The sequence below is a fragment of the Drosophila teissieri genome, chromosome 2R (assembly GCF_016746235.2).
Source record: "Drosophila teissieri strain GT53w chromosome 2R, Prin_Dtei_1.1, whole genome shotgun sequence".
NCBI lineage: Eukaryota > Metazoa > Arthropoda > Insecta > Diptera > Drosophilidae > Drosophila > Drosophila teissieri.
Genome location: NC_053030.1, coordinates 11675779 through 11696986, shown reverse-complemented (window position 1 = coordinate 11696986; position 21208 = coordinate 11675779). Strand labels below are relative to the sequence as shown.

Sequence of the window (21208 nt, the reverse complement as noted above, 5' to 3'; positions counted from 1 at the left end):
GGATGGGATGGGGTTCCACTCACCAAAGTGGAATTATGCGAGACACAACCAAGTCAATTAAGCGACAGTTGAAAAGGCAATAAACAGGCAACCGCAAAAGTCACAAAACAATAAACGTTGATAAAAATAAAAACGGAAAAAAACTAAAAAACTGAAAAAAAGAGCAAGGGAATGAAACAAGTTTGACAACGTCATCGCTAGAAAATAGAACAAATGTCAAAAAACTGGATAAAAGGGTTCGCGGGGCTGTCATGGGAACAACGATCGAGTTGAAAAATTGTCTAATTATCAACAATGGCAAGCGACGGATTTATAAAATGTGGAACTAGGCCCCGAGCTACGCGGCATGAAGTCATATTCGAAGTAAATTGCATTGATTGCTCCATTAGATCATTGCTTCAGGGTTATTGTTATGGGATTATGTCATGGTATAACTATCAGCGATCGCAAAAATTTGCATGTCAAATTGCTAAACGGGTTCAATTGATTTAATATTCTACAAATTCGAACTCAAATCGATTGATATGGGATGGGGGGCATTCTCTGAAGGTTTCTAGACCTGCCCAGCCCAGCTGCTCCATTAGTAGTTAGTTTGTGTGCTAATTGATAAATGGACCGACGATCGCCGACTAATTAGGCTCCGAAATTCCTAGTGGGCGTCGCCCGACGACCGACGGAACTTTAATTATCCACTCAAAAGGGCAAAGATCAGTGCGGAGTGGAACGCAGATCTGGGAGTTCTTTCAGCTGGGGAACTGCTATTGTTGTGTGGAAATCGAGCGGTTGATTGCATTGTGTTCCCGCTTATCACAGATGCCACACACCAGATATGGCCCGACAAGGGTTCCGAGATGCAAGTACCATGTCTACCGCAGATAGGCGGGCAGGCATCTGGGGCTTCCCGACGGCGTGTGAGAACATTAGCTAATGGAGCGCATCCAAACCAATTTGACACACAATCGGGACTTTAACCTTTCATAGAGGGAGTGCTAGAACATCTTTATTGGATGCTCTGAATGGTGCACTTTTGAAATATTAAGGATGAGCCATCTTAATGCTTTATAATAAACGCTAAGTGTGTAAAACTGTTACAACCTTCTCAGTTTGAAACCAAAGTGCACGAAATAAAGTATGTGATCCTTTCTTTAATAATTTTATGTGCCACTACCAACATCACCTTCAATTACCCCGATCCAAGGGAAATAAGACTCAACTGCAATGGTAGCGGACACACCTCCTCCGTTAGTGACTGAATTTCCACCCAGCGGAGACATCTAGATTTCCACGGCCGATGGCCACTTTGTAGTGCAATCGCGACCTCGATGGAGTTTTCCAACTGACGATGCCAAGTGCATGTCGCCGCCAATCGAGGGAAACACTACAAAAACCTGAAACTTGTCAGACGGCCCAGTAAGTAATAAAAAACGAACGCAGCCGGCTGGCAGAAGGAAAAACCTGCGGGGAAAGGGGAGTCTAGTTGTTCGGGGCCCAACGCTTGAGTGCATTTTCCAAGCCGACAATCACCACTAGACAACTAACAACTAAAAACTACTTGAACAACAACTAAGACAACAGCAATAACGAGCGTTATAAAGGCAACAACCCCTTTGGCGGATTCCGATTCCAGCCAAGATGGTGTTTGATTATACTCTATGCCTACTGTGAAGTAGTAAAGTCACAGGGTGTGTCGCAACTCATCCTTTTGGGACTCATTAAAAGCGCATTCGGGAAATTCATTAGGAATAGCATCTAAATGAATACAGAATATGCAAATTAGTTCAAACCCTATTCGTTTCAAAACCTTAAAGCCATCTCAAGGGTATTATGATTCCTATTATCTTATGTACGTATGTACATATTTTATGAAAAGGTTTTTATACGAAATGGTTTCATAAAAGTAAACTAAATAAAAAATGGTTTTACCTTCAATTGGTATTTGTCATTAATCGATGTGTAGCCATTTCATATTGAGAAAGGTCAAGAGGAAAGTGCCGCCTAATTTTTTGGCAATCTAACCAAGTTATCTATCTTTTGCAAAAATATTAAGCCAATGGGTAGGAAAACATAATTGATTAATACAAATTACTAATGAAGAACACATGCATGTATATGCACTCATATTTAATATAATGTACAACTTTCAGTATTGGGGATGAACAAATCGAAAAGAAGGATCGCAATACAGGGTGCTTAATAAAAAAAAACTCCCCCTATGTACCATGTATTCCAATTGTGTTTTCTTACAAACAGGAAAACTCTTTGGGAAATGAAAATTAGGCCTGCCGCCAAATGTTGTTTCTTTTTTTTGGGGTTGCTCACCAAAACAAATGAAATTGTAAACAGAGCAGCAAGCACCGGCGAAAGAAAGGAAGAGGAGAGAGCGAATAAGTGGGAGGTGGGTGCAAAGCTTCGCTCTTCCTCATTCTCGCTCTCTCCTTTTACCTGTGGTCAGTGTCAGTGTCAGGCGCTCACGCACACGTGTGCACGCGACGTGTAATGCGCGTAGCCTGGCGATTTTGAATGAATGACAAAGCGGACGGACAAAAAGGAACGGTACTCGTGATAGATGTGTCACCACCACTCAAAAAGAAAAAAAAAACATTGACCGCCCCTCCTCACTATCGATTTTTCTCCAGCAACTGTACATTCATACTTACATATGTATTTATGTATGTATGTAAATACGCTTATGAGACAATGACAAAAAAGTAAAGCATTTGCTAATTAGAACAAGCGTTTGATAAAAACACAAGGGCGAATGCTTTAGCAGATAGCACAAAAAGATATATAGAGAGCAGATGGAGTGGACCAGATAGGCGAGAAAGAGCGGAAGGCAGAGAGTGCGAAATTATAGTGCTGACTTTGCTTTGATTAGCCGGCCAGCAACTAAGTAATCGTACAGTGGAACTTTCCTATGGGGAATTTCGCACTTTTTGCAAAGGCTGGCCCAATAACCCTGATCCACTGACGCTTTCTTATAGTCCAGTTGTGAATGAGTTTATTTATTGAGGGTTTTTTAAAGTTGGACTATCAGTAAGCAAGTTTAAGAGCATTGTCTTCCTCCCTAACAAAATAAAAAAGTAAAATTTTTTTAAAAAAGGTTTCAAGTAATCCATAGTTGTATAAATCGCTATCTAACAAAGGCTGGTCAGTTTGGGTTAGGCAGGCACGACTGTAGATAAACGCACCTGCGTCAGAGGGAGCGGGTTGCGGATCACACACATGACTCTTGCTCTGACACAGTTTTATAAACAAATTATTAAATTTGTTTACCCGCCCCCGCAGCAAAAGGCAGCGGCTGTCGGTTTAAAAATTCCACTCACACAATCGTCGAATGAGGAAGAGAAGACATAAGGAACACCCAAAAAGGAAGAAATGATGGCTTTTATTTATGCTTTTGGCATTTAAGCATTTAGCACATTGCACTTTGCTTGAGTTTGCTGAATTTTCGGCTGTTTGTCGTTTGCACTGTCACCGCTTTTTGCACAATTTCTTCGTATTTTACACGGTTTATTCTCGCCTCGGTTGTTCGTGACTCATGAAAAGGAGCACCGCAAAAGGGCACGGAAAGTGCACTGGGTGAGAGCGAGAGAGGGCGCATGTCAGAGAGCGATTGCGTTTGCGGCGGCGGTTGTTGAAGAGAGATGGCGAGTGGCAGCAGGGAAAAGGACGCAGAGAGAGAGGGTGGGTATTTTATGTGTGTGTGTTTGGTGTGTAAGTGCAGCAAACGTTTTTCATCCTCTTCTTCTTCTTCTTGAGCTCTTTTTGTTGTGGCTGCTTCCACTATTTTCCTGGTTTTCTGCTTTAATTTATTTTTTTGGTTTTAGCTTTTCGCTCCTGCTCTATGCTAATTTTCACTATTCACTGTTATATACACAATATTTTCCACTATTTTTCTCATTTCGCTCGCAGCGCTTTTCATTTGCCATTGCACTGTTTTTCTTTCATCACGCAACGCAAAAGCTTATAACAATAATTTATGGCAATTTCGTTTGCAGTTTGAATGAACTGCACTTTTTTCGCGTTTCTGGTTACACACACTTTACATGGCTGCGTTGCTGTTGTAGTTGTTGTTCTTGCTGCTGCTGTCGCTTTGGTTGTTGCACTTCTTGAAAACCGTTACACTTGTGCAATTTACCCAAAAACAAAAAGAACAACAGCAGCAGTAGCAGCAGCAAAAGAAGCGGCAGATTTAATGACCCGTCTACACTCACACAATGCAACGGACGCACACATACACACGCTTTCGGCTGCAAGTGCAACGGGCGCGGAGCAACAACAACAAACGATTCACGTGCTCTCGGCGGCACAAACAACGATCCTATCTCGTAGATTTTGAAAAGAATATATCTTGCATCCCGACTCCATCCACTCTAGATAGTTGTAACTACAGTTTGCGATTCACCAATATCTCAATAACGGTTTCGTTTTCCGCCAAAACACACAAAAATGCAAAAATTCACGGACCGCCCCAAAAGTTGAACCTTCCGATTTCCCGAGTTTCGCCGAACTAGCCGTTGATACGATTTCTTTTACTTTTATTTCCATACATTTGCAATCGCGCGGTGTGTTGGTGTTATTCGCAAGTCCTCGCATGGTCACACTAGGCGCTATTACAGTCATACCTGAAATGTGCATAAAGCGACAGCGGTAGAAATGGGAAACTCTGATGTATAATTTGGGTGTGAAACTTGGATACTGTAACTGTGGGAAAATAGGTACAACTCTTAACAGGCCAATAAGAATAATGGATAAGGATAAAAATGTAGCTTGATAACATAAATTTTAACTTTTAAAGGGCAGTTTCTATTGTGAAACCAAAAACTCATCGAATTTAGTTGCACCTATTGACATTTTAGTTTACCATAAACTAGTTTAGGGACTTGCACATAGGGAAATTCTAGTTTTGAAACTAAATATCCTAAGATTTTCTCGGAATCATTTTTATTAACAAGGCAAAGATATTAATATTTTCCAAACTATATTGTTATGCGCCATATATTTATTTCTATGCAATATACATATGATCAGCTTATTCTCCAGCTCCACTCATGGTTTGTATGGCCAGAGCATTGCCTTGGCCACCTCCTTGGCCACTTCCACTCCAACCAGTTGCTCGGTAATCTTCAAGGCGAAGTCAAAAGTTGTGCCAGGACCACGACTGGTAATGAGGTTACCATCCTGCACCACAGTCTTGTCATCTATATAACTAAGTAAGTAAGTAATAGTTAAATAAGTAAGGGAAACTACTTGGGAACGTACCAATACAGTTCCATCAGCTGCGGCTGCATATCCGGATGCGAGGTAATGGACTTTCCCCTGCCGATTCCGTGCTTGGCCAGCGCAGTGGGCGCGGCACAGATGGCGGCAATCAGGCCGCCCTTGGAGTCCTGGCAACGCAGCACTTCGCCAACCGCGGACGAGTTCATCAGCGCCTTGTTCCCGGCCAAACCGCCAGGCAGAACCAGCACATCGTAGTCGCCCCTGGTCACGGCCAGCTCCAGCGAAGTGTCCGGCACGATGACCACAGACCGGGAGCACTTGACCGGCTCACAACCGTGCAAACCAGCCACGGTTACGTCGATCTTATAAAAGGAAAGGAGATACAATACCAGGTGGTGGAACAAGGTGAGCTCCGAATCAGTGGGTAATGTACCTTTGCTCTGCGCAGCACATCGGCGGATATGGTGAACTCCATCTCCTCGGCTCCCGGGGCCAGGATGATCAAGGCGTTCCTGGCGCACTTGTCCTGCTTCGACTTGCACCTGACCACGCGATTGGTGTGGGTGATGACACTCGGGAATGATTTCCTCAGAGCTGAAAGCATCCCAGCAGAACAGAACAAAACTCAAAAGGCAGGGCGAATATTTAGTTAAATATAATTTTATTGAACAAAAATGAATTGTATATGCTGTTTTCTTACTTTAAACGCAAACTAAAATCGTTTTTGTTTTACAAGGGATGGGTACTTTTCGTATGGTTTTTTGAAATCAAATCGAAATCGATCAAAATAATTGAAATTTGTATAAAACATATATACGATTTGTTAAATATAATTGTGTTTCATTAACTTAATTGAGTTTGTTGATTTTTGTTTGATGGTATCTGGTATTGAAGCGCTTACAACTAATTGTTAGACAGCTGACAGAATTGTATTGAAAAGATCATCAACTTGCGTTAAATTGCATATTTCACAAACTTGGATTTTTGTTTGGTTTTGTTTTGTTTTGTTTTTTGTCTTGTTACACATACATATAATGTTGTGGAAAAATGTCGTTTACGTCGTTATTTAAGTCACATTTAAAACTGGTTTGATTTGTATTCGTCATTAAACTTGATTTTGTTTTGCATTCTTTTACTAATAACATTTAAAAAGATCACCAAAGTTACAGATTTCCCATATTACGTTGCTCACGTTGCTTAATTTTCTTTTAATCATAATCTTGATGTATTTTAGTTGTTTTCTTTTCTTTTCTTTTTTGTTTTTGTTTTTGTTTACTCCTCTTAGATTAGAACTAATAATATGTATTTTATTGATTAATTACCCGGCATTTTGGTTGATTTTTAAAGTAAGGTATGTACCAGATAGATGCATCATGATCTCTCCCTAATCCTAACGCACGAATAAGTGTCACTATCGTATTGATTTTGCTAGTCGAATTTCAGCTAAGGGTTATCCGATCTGATCTGGTGCGCATTTGGAACACTACGTCGAGAGTGAAGGGTGTGGTTTAGTCGGTGTCGGTATCGGCTAACGGATAATGGTTAATGGCTAATGGCTATGGGGATCGCGCATGTGGTCCGGGGGTTCGAGGTTCGAGTGGGACTCTGGGTGTAGTTGGAAGAGTATAGAGTACACACATAATATATATGATGGTATCATAAGTTCATAAGTTATTCAAATATAACGTTTAAATTGCTTGGAGTTAGTCCGTCACTTCTTGAAATCTCGGTAATTGTGGCATATAATTAAGTCGTTACGTTAGATTTAGATTTGTATTTGTATTTACTTTTTTTTATTTCCTTTAGGAAGAGTTGTGCAAATTGCTGTTCTAGCTTCGATTTCGATCTGATTATATATCTAGGTATATATCTATATTTCTTGTATATAATTGTAGACATCTATAAACGGCACATTTATAAGTAATATGTAGAAACAATGCGATCCCTTTCTATTTCTTACTTATCTTCTCTCCTTATTTTTTTGTTCAAGTTTTTTACTTCATTTTTTTCTTCTTTTCTTCTTCGTTTTCCTCGATCTATCTTTAGTTTAAAGCTCAATTGAATTTTGACAGATAAAAATGTAAGTTCCCATGTGGATATCCCGGCTTCTTGTCTTTTATTGGGGCCTTGCCTCTGAGCAGAACATAGTTTGGAAATGATATCTAAGGCGCTCCTCCACGATCTCCAATCTTCTCCTCCAACTTTTTTGTTTGTTTGTTTGTTTCGATTTTGTTTGTTTTTGTTTGTTGTTTTGCTGCACGACACTGAAGAAACCATTGAAATTGTAGCGTGTGTGAGTTGAGTTGAGTTGGATGGAGGGGGAAGTTATCCAGCTTTGCTATATATAAGTATACGCGTGTATATAGGGACAACGGTTACAGCCTAGCTTTTCTTGGATGGGAGGAGATAGCAGCTTGTTATTGGCATTTTCATTTTCATTAGTGATTAGTGGATTGTTGTAGGGTTTTCCCCACCGATATTCCGCTTCATTCTTTATGCTTTCTGATTTCTGCTTTCCGCTGCGAGTAGTTAAAGCTTTGGACTTTCTCATGTATTGTGTGGTAAAGTAAATTATTGTTGAATATTTCGCTCATTTTACAACTACGAGATGCATTCATTGTCGGCACACATTTCAGCTTCAGCTTAAACTAAGTGAATATATAATGTAAATGTTGGTTCTTTCTCGGCGATCTCAAATCGATCTCAAAACGATCTCAAACCCCGAATCGCGAACTCCTTTGCATTGTTTCGTTTTCGTTTTTTTGCTTAAAACTAAAATTGTTTGATTCGTTTTTTTGTTGGTTTTTGTTTTTTTTTTTTGCATTGGGGTTGCTTTAAGTAAACATTAAGAAATAAGTTTAAAATTTTAATCCCTTGTGTAGAAACGTTACTAGAACAACGTTAAATAAATGGAAAATGAACAAGTCAACAAATTAGCCCACACATTGATTGCACAGCCCCACAAAATGTTAATCGCATCCAAACGCAAAACTAATTAATATTAATCAATTAATAAGCTAATAATATCAGCTATGTCGAGCCTCGTTAGAAGGACTAGTAGAATTTGAAACAATTTTTCCAGCTAAAGACTTTATAAAATAAACTATGGTTTTAAAATTAAAATTTCAGCAGGGTATATTAACATTAAACATTTCATAAAACAGGAATTGAGAATGCCGAATTAAAAAGACAATATCAAAATGTGCTACCAGTGAAACGTCAAGAGATTTGAAATCATTCACTAGTTTGCAAGTGATTTCAAATCTAAGGAGATTTCTGAAAGTTCGATTCAACATTTTGCGGGACTGGTACCGCCCTCCGTTCGGTTCTTTCGCCCTATTACATGTATTTTTGAGGATTACCAACTAATTTGTAAGTGCAATAAATGATTAAATATAAGCATATCGATTTATATTATTATATGTATTTTATAATGCTCACATAATGTACGATTGGCAAAACAGCTTGCGAACTTGGGAAACTAAGTCTAAATTAAAGGTTCTGTGAAGGATGTACACAATTATAAATTAGGTTTGGCCCGGGAGAGTCGGAGGAGATCGTCGTCGCCCGCACCGCATAAATAACAACTCATCATAATGTTAACTTGAACTGTGTCCTCAATATAGTACAATTACTAAGCATACGTTTCATATTGATATTGATATTGTTTGTTTGTTTGTTTGTTTGCTGTTGCTTGTTGATTTTGGCGAAACTAAAACTAGTTTGTAAAATATTGAAATGTCGTTGCCACCACCTCCCTCCGGCGGACGGTGGAGAAGAGTTACCTTGTTAGTGTTATATTACCCGTACACCACTTTGATCTAAAGTTAATTAATACGAAATTACAACGAAAAGCAGCTGCGAAAGAAGCCTGGTTCGCGATATTTACCAATTCGAAGGATCAACATGTGGAAATCAACAAAAATTTCGTTAGGCATTCGTTTAAAAAAATAATATATATATGGTACAACTAAATATCGTTAGCCTTAGTGTGTAGGAGGTACATAAATAAGAGGACATTGAGTGATATGCCTTGGACTCGAGGAGGGGAGAAGTTCGTAGTCTGACTGCGTGTGGTGCATACAAGAGGGTAAACTAGGTAAACTAGGGACTAACATAAAATATCAGCACTGCCAACGTAACGAATCTGCTGCTACCGTGTTATTTGCACGTTTGAATTTAAGTATTCTACATTGTTACAGTTCCATCCGCTTGGTTTTCGTTTCGTAAAAACTTTAAATGTTAGTTCTAGGCTTAGGTATGTATGTATGTATGTATATACTAGGCTCTGCTCTATAAGTATAGCTATTGTTTTGACCAAAAGTTTGTCCCTTGTTGAAATTGCAGTTCTCGCATCGCCCGCTTAACTCATCGGGCCTCTTCTGCATTCATACTTTTTTTTTTGTTTTTTTTTTTCGTTTTGGTAGAGCCCAACTTACAAACTATTAAATGTTCTTGCTCAGTTTTGTCAGCGCCCTAGTTATTGAAGTATTTTCATTAGTACATAGTCATGCTACTAAGTTGTGTCTACACTCTTTCAATGCTTCGCTTTTTGTCGCTTTAATGTCGCTTGTGGTTTTTGTTTGTAATTTGGTGGTGGTCTTCGTTCACAGTACAGAGAATCAGAGTGGTTGGTGTTCTTGTGGTGTTTGCTGTGTGAGTCGATCAGCAACGTATTCATTTTGTATACTAAAAACCTTTGGTTGTATGCATTCATTCATTATCATTCATCATGTCTTCATTTCGTATCGTGTAAAAATATATTGTACAATTTAATCGTAATTTCTATTACAAAACTTGTCTCTCTCTCGTGTGGATGACGCTTTTCACTTGTTTTCACTTTCTTAATTTTTGTTTTGCTTGATTTTGTTTTGTTTAGTTTTCTGGTGTTGGTTGGTGTTGCTGTCGTAGTTTTTGTTCCCTTTAGTTGATTTCCTATTTGCATTCAATTTGTTTGCTACGCTTGTTTTTGAGAATTCTCACATTTCGCTTTCGGTTTTTGTGTATTTTTCTACGATTTCGATTTCGCAAACTTGTGCCTGACATTCGATTGGCTATCATGTCCTATCATTTCTCACTGTGTGGCTATCTGCTTTGTGTGTGGATGAGTGAGAGTGTGGATGGTGTTTGTGTGTCTTTGTGGGATTTTCATTCCTCTGCTTACTATATATGTATATAACTAATGCATGCAAGATCTTCGTATTCTGGTTGGTTTTTCCTCCCATCGCGCTCGCTCAACGTAAAACGTAACTTAACTCTAAACTTCTATGCTTGGCTTTCATCCGCTTTCTGTTCTGAGGGAAGGAAGTGGGGAGTTGCTTATTCGAATCGAAATTCGAAACTGATTTTGTATTCTTTAGCTTTTTGGTGTTGGTTTAAGGGGGGTGATACTTTTTAGGCAAAGTACATGACCTTCTTGGTATCCGCGTGCACAGTGATGGCCCGGGCCATGGCTCCTGGCGTGCGATCCTCAGAGCAGCCGCTCTGGTGCGATCCCTCGCCCGAATCGTGCTCCTTCTCCACCAGATGATATCTGCAAAGGAATTACACAGTTTAGGGCATAATCAAACAAAAAGAGAAAAAAATTCAATGGCTTACCTGGCACGGAAGGCCACCAGATGGGCGTAGTAGGCTGGCGCCGGTATACTGACGGATCGGGTGCAGCGCACGTACGTATGGCACAGCTGATACGTGAGGCACTGCAGCTCGTCCGAGTCAAAGTGATTGTCGTCCCACAGGACGTGGTAGTGCGAGGGGCGACTGGTGCCCTGGATGCCCTGATGGCTGCACAGATAGAAATCGAATTCGGTGGGATGTGTGATGCCCACATCGACGGTGGTACCAGCGGGAATATTGCCCGACTTGCCGCTCTGCTCCTTCTTCTCGGCGCAGAAGAGTCGTGTGTGATGGCGCTTCTGCACCACGATGAACGTGATGCCCGGCCGGTACTCTGGCTCCAGCTTAATGCAGGCCTCCCGAATGGCGGTCAACTCGTGTTGCAGAACATGTGGGAATTGTCCCTCGGAGACGCCGTCACGATAGAGTATGATGCGGTGGGGCTTGTAGCCGCCCGTCGACTTGTAGAACATGATCAACAGCTCGCGCACCATGCTGCTCAGCTCCTGGATGATCTCCTGCCGGTGCTGCTGCACCCGAACGGTGGCGGCATAACGCGATGGATGGGCATCCATGGAGCCGACGACGGCGGCAATCGATGGTTTCTTGTTGTCGCCAGCTGGTGGGTGTGTTACATCGGCACCCAAAAAGATGACCGGCTCATTGAAGACCTTTGGCCTGATGGAGGGTACCAGAATTGAATTGATGCCGCCCAACTTGACGTTGATCTTCAGACACAGATTGGAGAGCGTCTGTGGCGACGTCTTGTTCACGTTCTTCGCCTGCACACACTGGGTGGCCATGCCCAGAACGGTGTCACCCACACGCTTCACCTCGGCGTACACCGGAGTCTTGCCGGGCAGCACCACCACGACGAGCTGCAGGCCTGGGAAGGTGATCTTCAGGTAACGGAACATGGGTTCCACTTGATCCGGCCCGGTGGCGTACTTGCAGAAGCACGGCTGCCCAATGATCGGCATGCCGGCATCGTTTGAGATCTTCTGCAGCTGCTGCGTGAAATTGCGCAACGCATCCTCACGCACCGTGCGCTGTGGTGCAAAACAGGCGATGGCCCAGATGCGGATCTCTACGCCAGTGAAGAACTGCTTGCCGCGCATATCCCATACACCCTGGTTGGGCGAGGCCAAGCTCACCTTGTTCTGTGGCGGGAACAGCTGCTGGCCGGTGAGTCCGGTGGACACACGTCCCCCATACTGAAGCTTTGGAGGCGGCAAAACGCGACCACGTACCTCCATCATGGAATTGGAGATGGTCAGGCCAAACTCCTGCACATACGAATCGTTGTTGAAGTCCGCGCGCTTAACCAAATTGTTGATTTCACGCTCACGATCCGGAGCAGAGCGAGCCGTGGCCTTGATCATGGTCGACGTCTGCATATCGGTCAGCTTCTTGATGCACCGCTGTCCGGCCACAATGTTGCACACCTCCAGGGGCAGGTAAGTGTGCTTGTGCTCCTGACCCACCTGCAGGCAGGGCAAGTGCGGGTAGCGCAGCTTCATGCGGTACTTGTCCAGGAAGTACTTGGCCACGGTGCACTCAACGGTCTGTCCGTTCTCCAGCTGCAGTGGGAATCTATAAGGGTGACGAAGCAAGGTTAGCAACAGCGAAAAGGTTTGGAAATGCACATTTCTTACGATTGCATCTGAGCGGGACGGCGGGTGACGTTGCACACACGATACTTGCGACGCATCTGGCCGCAGTGGGTAATCTCGATCTTGAGACCCTTGATCTCCTTGGTGAACTTGACGCGCTGCGAATCGGTGAGCGGTTTGCGCTGCTCGTTGATGTCGCGAATGTCCAGCACCTCGCACATGAAGTCAATGACTGGTTGAGCCTTGTAGAAAGCGGTGGCCGAGACTGAGGAATAAGCAACCATTAGTTTGGAATCCAGGCATTATTGAGCACCGCGAACTCACCATCGATATTGAGCATCATCTTCCACTGCGAGGGCCTAACGCTCTGATGGAAACCGAACCAAACCTCGCGTCCACCACCCAGGGGATGGTAGTAGCCCTCCGGGGAACTGAAGAAGCTGCGTCCCACTGGCGTGTACGTCATGCTGGGCAGATGACGCATGACCACATCGAGCGCCAAAATGGCATCATAAGGTATCTGCCGGGTGCGCCCTTCGAGTGCTTCCTCCAAATTGAAGAGCGAGACCTGAGCCTGCCACTTGATCGTCACGCGAAAGATTCGATCCTTGCCCTCGCCGGGCAGAGTCACCTCCAGCTCCAGACGCTCGTTGCCAATGGGCAGGGGATCGCGGGTGTACAGATTGTTGCGACCATCGAACACCGGCTTGAGCACTCCGAAGATCTTGCTGTAGGCATGCACCATGGTCTCGATAATCTCACGGTTCACCTTCCGCGGGCACTTGTCCGGCTGTATATTGATGTCATAGTGATGCACGTAGCCACGCGGCATCGTCACCTGGAAGTGATTGGCACGCAGCACAATCGGGCGACCCTCTCGTCCCAGATTCGGACGGCGTGGACACGTGAAGACGGGCATATCCGGCTGCGTGGCTGGCGTGGCGGTGGCAATTGCTGGCGTCACGCTGCCGGTGGTGGCTCCCAAGGCGGAGGCCACCTGGGCGGCAGTTGCTGCTGCACCGGCCACAGTTGCTCCACCAGCGGCCACATTCTGGGCACTTGGACTGGTGACGGCGGTGGGATTGACCGACGAGCCGGGCGCTGGTGGTGCTGCAAAGTCAATTGCCAGTTAGTCTCTTCTCCAAAAATGCAATTTCCAAATTATTAAAGGTTAAAAAAAAAAAACGCAAATAGTTGGCAATATCTAACAGTACGTTTGGGGTACTTTCTCACATGCTTGAATGAATCTCAGGAATTTGTTGATCTTAGAATTGATAATTGTACTCATTAATAACGTGACTCTCTTGAAGAGTTTATTTTATTTATTTATAATCTTAAAGTTGTATCCTTTGTACATTTTGAGGAGAATTTAAAGTTACAAAAACTAAGAGAAAATATATTGATCAATTCCTCTACTCCTTTGAGATAAACCAACCAGCATATGAGAAGAGTTTAGCCCTTAATTGCTACAAGCAAAAAATGATCATGCAACGAGCGTAAGACAGAAACTATTACATATTCAAATTCAAAAATTCAAATTGAAATTCAAACAGGTGTTTGTAGGTGTTTTAGTTGAGGTGTAGATAAATACTTCAAGTGCACTTTGCATGGTACAAAGAAACAAACATTTAGACGAAATAAAAGTTCAAAAAGTTAGTTTTAAGGTTTGGTTTTTTGATTTTTGTTTTTTGTTAGTTTTTGTTAGTAACATTACGGCAAAAAGGATTACGGATTAGTTTGAGGGATGGGTTAGTGGGGGAAGAGCATTGTGTTGGGAGGAACACCAAACTAAAGAACGTAAACACAAACAGTTGGGTATAGCGTATAGCGTTTCGAATCAATCAAATTGCATAAGGATCTTAGTAATTTTAGTAATCGCTTTTGGTTCTTGGAGAGTAATTTACATGTGAGCGTGTCGAAGCTAGTCTGCGCCTGAGAGGGACTCTGAGGCCGAGTGGGCGAGGGGGTCCACTGTGACTCTATAAAAAGAAAAGGTAATCAAATCAACGCAAGGTAATCAAATGAACATGGAAATGAAGAGGTTCAAATCAAAATGGCAATTGGGGCAGTGGCCAATCGATGGTTTGTTGTCGATGATGGGGAATTGAAATGATAATGTCGATGGTGGAACGATGTCGTAGAACCGAAAACAGTTGGCGATAACGAACGAAAAGAAAACGAAATTAAAGTGCGTTAATATTAATATTTTAGTTACAGTTTTCTTTCATCATCGTTATCAATCAATATCAATAGATATATTGTGTGTGTTTCGGGTTATAATTGTATAGTATAGTGTCTATAGAGAGTGTTGTCCTGCTGCCACAAGTTGTCTGCCCCTTGGCCAGTTGCTTAGTGGGTCGGGTGGGTATTTGATTTGCAAATCCAAGTCCTGGGTTAGCCACCATATTGTTAATAGTTTGCTGTTATTTCATAGGTAAGTTAGGGCAAGTTTTGATGTTCTACCTAAAGCTTCGCCCACCCATGTCAATTTTATGCACACTCAACTGATAGCTAAATCATAATCTTTGATCCAAAGTATAACTATTTTTATTTTGTATCTATAGATCTCTCTCCCATAGATTCTAGTACTAAGTTGGCTTAATATTTTTGTTTAATGCGACAACGCAACTTCATGAATGTACATAAATTCTGACATATGATATTGTAAATTGAAACCCATTTTGGGTGTCTCTGGTGCTAAGATCCCATTAAGTATTCAGTTTGCAAACAAAGGAATCCCAATAAACCTATGCCTTCCGCAGCTAAATCTTTCATTCGCCGCCTTCTACGATTTCAACCCTTTTGAAGCACAAATATTTAAATGAAATACGCACAATTGGTGGCAAATTGCGACGCAATTGGGAGTGACTGCTCTTCAAAAACCCAGATCCATATACGATGCGATACTATATGGCCCCCAAAAAAAAGACGCCAGGGAGCAACCCCCGGAAAAGCTGGAAACTATTGCGACGCGACGAAGGTTGTTGACCCAATTTTTGCGCATTCTCAACTCTGCACTCTGCACTTTGACGCACGTGTCTGTCTGTGTGGCAAATGCACGTGTGTATGTACGAGCACATACATATACCACATATAGGTATGTAGATGCAAGTGGAACATCGAAAACTTGATTAGTGGGTGGGACGAGGGGAGCGAGGGGCTGGGTGGTATGGTATGGTGTGGGAAAACTTGTGGCAGCAGTCGCCTATTTCTGAATTCCTCTTCTTGTTCTGTCTGGAAATTGTCTGTTCTTTTAGTCTCAATCATCATTTGCTTGCCACTTACGTTGTCCAACTGGATACATGTTTTTGCACTAAGTTAGGTTTTGGTTTAAGAAAAATAATTAATGTAAAAAATGTTGGCTCGTGTTTGCTTTTCGTGTTTTGGTGTAAAATGTAATTGATTGTTGGTTTTCTTTGTTGTTGTAGTTGTGGTTGTTTTTGTTGTTGCCTTTGCTTTTGGTTTTCTACTAATTATTTTGTTTTTTGTTTTTGATTTCAGCCTTTTGCTTATCACACTTTAAAGTAGTTTAAAGTTTTATTCGTTTGGTTGATTTTGCATTTGTTTTGTTTTTGTTGTTGTTGTAGTTGCGCGTGGGCGTGGCGTAGGCTTATTTTATATAAATTGGAATTAGCAGCAGACAAGTGGGTGTGTTATCTTATCGCTGTCTCTCGCTCGACTTGCATTATTTTAATTATATTATGATTATTATTATTATTATTATTGTTTGTTGTTGTTATTTTAGTATTGGAAAAGAACACAAATGTAGGCACAGCTTTCGTTTAATTTTATATGTATGTATCTTTTATGTACACACCTAGGCGTGTATATATGTATATTTATATACTTATATATGTATCTAATGCTCTTGTAATACAACTAAGAAAAAATTCTTCTTTATGCTCGCATATCTCGTGAGTGCAATTGTATGCGTGTCTGCCTCTGCGTGTGTGTGTGTGTGCTCCTCCGCATATACAGCAAGAAAATGCGTTTGTATGCGTTTTTCTTTTTTTTATATATGGCAGCCCAAAAAATGTGTGCACGTAGAATTCTTGACTTTTTCGAGACGTGGTTTTTGTGCACCAAACACGTTCGCGCCGCCCGCTCTTATGCACAAACCGTGGCCAGACTATCGAATTTTGATTTAGCACAACTTTTGTTAGCTTTTCACGCCGCGCATTATGCAAAAAATGCAATTTTCTTCAGCTTTTCCCACAGCAGCCACACACTGGACGTCCACACAAAAATTGTACTCGCGACGTGTGAGCGTGACGCATGCTGTACACTTCTAACCACACTTAAATGAGGGCAAAGCACTCTCGCCCGCGGCCGTGCGAGTAAGCGAGATGACTATACGATCGGCGGACTGGGCATAGCGAGGCAGGGTTGCTTGAACGCGATAATGCCAGTGTTGGTAAACTATCGGCGGTCTTCGTGCTTGGCTTTGCTATCGTTATCGCCGCTCAGCTGTTACGTAGCGTGCTTGTTACGTCGTAATTTTTGTGCGGAAAAACCGCAGAGTTTTCATTGGCGCTAAGAAAAACATAAATAATGTCTGTGCCTTTCAGTGGCGCATTGCGGCGCTCCGGTGGCATTGTATCCGCCATTGGCAAGCAGCTGAAGAGCGTGAATTTGAAGGGCGTCAAGCGGATAACCGTGCAGTTCGATCCATTCGCGGAAAACGTCAAGTCCACACGGTGAGTCGGAAAAGCGCTTTCCACCGATACCGATAGCGGGACATGCGCAGTACACCCCCATTTCCCACTCCATTTGATAGAATTTTCACGAAACCGAAAGGTAAAAAGAAAATCATAGCAAGAGGAACTCAGGAAAACCAAAAGGGTGCAGCGAAGTATTCACACCATAAAATCCGATCCTTTGAGGGCTAATAAGGTGATTGGGCGAAATGATTGGGTGCCACACTCACCGTAGACTTTCCCAATGATGCCCACGGCGGAGGTCATCTGGAGATCCGGAAAAGTCAGCGGCAGCGTGTGCGGATGGAGCTGAGCTGGCCCACCGGGAGCCAGCTCACGCTCCGTGGACATTTTAGTCGGTGTCGGCGTCAGTTTGAGGCGGCGTCGCTGCTCCTGGAAAATCAAGGAAATCGCAATGAAAAATCAATAATATGTGTTTCTATTCGAATTACAGAGAATTCCTCTTCCTGCTCTCCACACCCAAGGTAGCAGGGACGAATCCCAAGTGCGTGGTCAAGCCGGAAATCGTCTGCGATCGCCAGCCGGCCAACATCAAGTTTGCCCTGATTGATTCAGCGCAAGGTGAGAATTCTATGCGGTCTACTTCTTGCATTAAAACTGGGCCACTGGACCCATTTACCCTAAAAGGAACCCAATTTGATTTCCTTAAGGCGTGTGCAATGCAGTAAACCCTTTAAAAACTGCATCAACCAAAGAGCAAACACTAATTGATATTACATCCTCCACAGAACAAGCCAAAGTCAAGGAGATCCGCTTCAACAGCGATAACCTGAATACACTAGAGCTGCTGCAGCTGTGCAACAAGCACGTGTCCAGCTTGGCACCGCGGGAGGAGATCACCAACAAGGTCCTGACCAAGGCGGAGAAACAGAAGCTTGCAGGAGGCGCCGGCAAGGGAAAGAAGGCAACGAAGAAGAAGTAACCATCAGGATGGTGAGGAAGCACAAAGGAACTCTGGCGGTGATCGAGAAGATCTACCAGGATATACCCGCCTTCTCCGACATCTTCACCGAGGAGAGCTTCTACATGTTCGCCTTCTGTTTCGTGTGCGCCACCATTCTGGTGGCCTTCATTCTCTCCCGGTTCATCACCATCAAACCTGTCGATTTCTGAGCCAAATGTCTTGTCTAATTCCGCACACGTACTTTTCAAAATATATAAGCTCTAACATGTAACACTCCGCACTGTATTGTCTTTTTGGCCCGACTGTGCGAAAGGGCAGCGCTCGATTCGGTCAGCCTGTCGTTGGTTTCGTTTTTTCCCCATTCGAAACCAGTTTTCGGTCCCTGGCAAACCGGAAAATCATCTGCTCCTTCTGCGGCTGCGACGGCTGTTTGCTGCGCTTGCTGATGTCAGCGTTCAAAGCTTATAATCACAATGGGGCGGGAGGAGCCACTGGTAATTGGACCGGAGGAAGTCGACCAAATGGGCCATGCAAAGTGGACGTGACTGGGGTGGACCAGTATAGACTTCTTCCGTGAATAATAGTGCGACTTTGACTAATAAAATCTGCCATGTTGCATTAATTGGTTACTGTTGTAATTTGTTGAATGATCTACATCCGTGTAATAAAAATAAAAGTGCAACAGGCAATGGAGAAAGCTCCTCTGCCGCCAAGACAGCTGTTGAGATGAATTTGAGTCTTATTCTAATGGGGGCACAGGAAGAAAGTGCAGTGTAGAGTGCAAGCTTTGAGCTAAAGTTTTGAAATGGCGCGCTACGAATGTATGAAAATGTCTGTATGTATGTTCATATGTGCGACGAAATCGATGGCTGCAACTGGCAACAATCTGTTGAAGAGTGGCAGCTGCAAAATGGTTGGTGAAAGTTGTCCCCAAAAAGCTGCGGCACCCTGTGATTAATAGAATTCTGTTCAGAGTGCCCAAGTTCAATGTCAGGCTGCAAGCTTTCTCCCTGCCTATTGGTTTGCCACATTGAAGGAGTCGCGCCGTAAAAACTTTCACCACCCACTTTAAAATTTTAAAGTTCTAGTTCTAAACGAGGTATTATAACTTCGATCTGATCATTGGGTTGCAAATTGGGGTTTGCGTATCCTGAAATCTGCAAAAAATTGTGAAACGTTCCTGGCCAAAAAATTATCATGCACATTATTAAGATGGCAGTTTAAGTTGTTGAAACCTATGGTAAATTTTTAATATGGCGCATATTTTTAGCAAAAACATTTCCAATATGTTCTAAATAACGTGGGTTTGTTATAAGTAAGTAATTCATTTGATTGTAAATTCTTTAATGTTTTCATCGTTATTGGATTTTACTATATAGGATTTTACTAGAAAAGATATTCAAGTACTAGGGCATGTAAACCTGTCGCAACGAACTTCTTCGTCGATTCCTGACGTAATTTGCGCGGGACGTGGGTGGCGGAGATAGTAACGAACGAAAGTTCTATTGGAAGCTAAGGATGTGACCTTTCTACCAAAACATAAACACTGTCTGTACGGTTGTCCCGCTCGCACCCCTATCTCGCTTGGCGCTCTTGAAAATTTCCCAAAGCATATGCTCAGGCGCCATTAGTGTTTTGGTTTTTTTTCTCCTGTTTTGTCATGTTTTTTTTTTTTGATTTTGGAGCACCTCCATTTTACTTGCAGCTGTTCTGGAAGCCTCGATTTGCCGGCAAAATCAAAGATTCATAATGCTGTACTTACCTTATCGCAAAATTGCAGCTGACTTTGGTGTGTGTGTGTGCGCTTTTATCAGCTTTATCAGCGGCAAATCAAGCGTTTTTTGTTGCGAATTCCGTTTAATGGAGGGGAACTCATTAAGGAGTAGAGTGGGGTTTGCGTCTCGACTGGATTTAAACCGTTACTGACGTTACTTTTCCAGCACTAATTGGAAGAAACGAGAAAGATAAGTGCAGGAAATGGAAACGGAATTGGTTAAAACGCAGTTTCTTGTGTGGCTGCTGCTGCTGTTGTTGTTGGTGTTGCCAGATCGTTGCGCCGGAGATATGCATAAAATTGCGAGTCCGGGGAGCTTTTTGTTTACTTTGTTATTTGACAACACACACTTTTAAGCAGATCCTATATTATTTAGTTTTATTTTTTGCAAGCTTCCAGGCCTGTTTAACCGCGCGTGTGTGTGTGTGTGTGCGAGTGAGTCAAAGGTTGTCAGTGTGCGTGTGTGACTCGACTCTCTCTCTCTTCTTCACACTGTCCCTCTCTCTTCACGTTTTCTGTGTTTGCTTTGATTTTTGTTTTTGCCGCGGCTTTTAACTTTTTTATGACAACTACAACTACTTTGGAGGGAAAAGCTTTCCCAACAGCTCCGCGAAGCAGTCATGCAAAAAAACATACAGGCTGCCACTAGACACACACACAATCTCACGTCCGCCAAAAGCACCAACACACACACAGAGATTGCTGCAAAATGAAAGCACCAACAACAACAGATACAAAAACATCCAGCCCGCAACGCAAAAATTGGCGAAAAATATGGCAATTACTGCAGATCTGGATATATCCGGGTTTGATACGCCTGGTGGAGATCGCTTGAGATCGTTTTGTATGAGAATTGAGAGTCAGCTTCAGAAAATTGCGAACGCGCGAGTTTTGCACAAACACAACTTATTGGCTGGCCGTTTTGGAATTGAATAAAATAAATATTGTTGCGTGTGCCTGTGTGTGTATATATCTGTGTGAGATGGCTCGCTGAGAGCGCGCAATTTGCGCCAGAAAGGGACGACTAGTGTGTTGCGATGCGAGAGCGGGGTAGCGAGCTTTTGTTAGGGGGACACCAACAAAATGACCTTGTTGGGATTATTATTCCCGTTACTTCCATATATCTCCCGATTATTTACTTCAAAATTTTGATAAATAGGTAAATTCGCAAAGGTTAGACTTTCTGTTTTTCTAATTTAAGCCAGGTGAGCCTGTAAAAACAAAATTATTAGGAGTTCGATGATGCAATTTGAAAAGCGTAGTACGAACACTTACCAAAATGCATGTCATTTTGGTATTAAAGTTAATTGAATTAAAATTAAAAAGTAAGAGTATTTAAAAAAACAGTATACAAATGAAT

General features: G+C 42.6%; 4 protein-coding genes and 1 long non-coding RNA gene across 9 annotated transcripts; 3 read left to right on the top strand and 2 right to left on the bottom strand.

The window, feature by feature from the left end:
• Positions 1–4970: 4970 nt before the first annotated feature.
• LOC122613648 (protein DJ-1alpha) lies at positions 4971–6227 on the bottom strand. 2 transcript variants are annotated; one of them, XM_043787931.1, is made up of 3 exons: positions 5657–6227; positions 5263–5585; positions 4971–5209 (listed from the first exon to the last, which is right to left on the bottom strand). In XM_043787931.1, the coding sequence occupies exons 1-3, from the start codon at positions 5825–5827 to the stop codon at positions 5050–5052; spliced, it is 654 nt and encodes a 217-aa protein (XP_043643866.1). In that variant the 5' UTR covers positions 5828–6227; the 3' UTR covers positions 4971–5049. The 2 variants fall into 2 exon arrangements, with proteins under 2 accessions (XP_043643866.1, XP_043643867.1); XM_043787932.1 differs by having other exon boundaries at positions 5074–5201.
• LOC122613652 lies at positions 6226–10443 on the top strand. Its single transcript, XR_006325702.1, has 2 exons — positions 6226–8595; positions 8688–10443. It is a non-coding gene; the product is annotated as an uncharacterized LOC122613652 (long non-coding RNA).
• On the bottom strand, positions 8628–20787 carry LOC122613628 (protein argonaute-2). Of its 4 annotated transcripts, XM_043787901.1 has the most exons (8): positions 20634–20787; positions 19837–20016; positions 17380–17542; positions 14357–14431; positions 12777–13562; positions 12495–12717; positions 10822–12432; positions 8628–10756 (listed from the first exon to the last, which is right to left on the bottom strand). In XM_043787901.1, the coding sequence occupies exons 3-8, from the start codon at positions 17498–17500 to the stop codon at positions 10618–10620; spliced, it is 2955 nt and encodes a 984-aa protein (XP_043643836.1). In that variant the 5' UTR covers positions 17501–17542; positions 19837–20016; positions 20634–20787; the 3' UTR covers positions 8628–10617. The 4 variants fall into 4 exon arrangements, with proteins under 4 accessions (XP_043643836.1, XP_043643838.1, XP_043643839.1 ...); XM_043787903.1 differs by lacking the exon at positions 14357–14431; XM_043787904.1 differs by lacking the exons at positions 17380–17542; positions 19837–20016; positions 20634–20787 and adding an exon at positions 15738–16749.
• LOC122613649 lies at positions 16912–18092 on the top strand. Its single transcript, XM_043787933.1, has 3 exons — positions 16912–17149; positions 17604–17731; positions 17899–18092. Exons 1-3 carry the CDS (start codon positions 17004–17006, stop codon positions 18090–18092), a joined length of 468 nt encoding a protein of 155 aa, XP_043643868.1. The 5' UTR covers positions 16912–17003.
• LOC122613651 lies at positions 18101–18345 on the top strand. The gene has a single exon (XM_043787935.1). The coding sequence runs from the start codon at positions 18101–18103 to the stop codon at positions 18281–18283; it is 183 nt and encodes a 60-aa protein (XP_043643870.1). The 3' UTR covers positions 18284–18345.
• Positions 20788–21208: the final 421 nt, after the last annotated feature.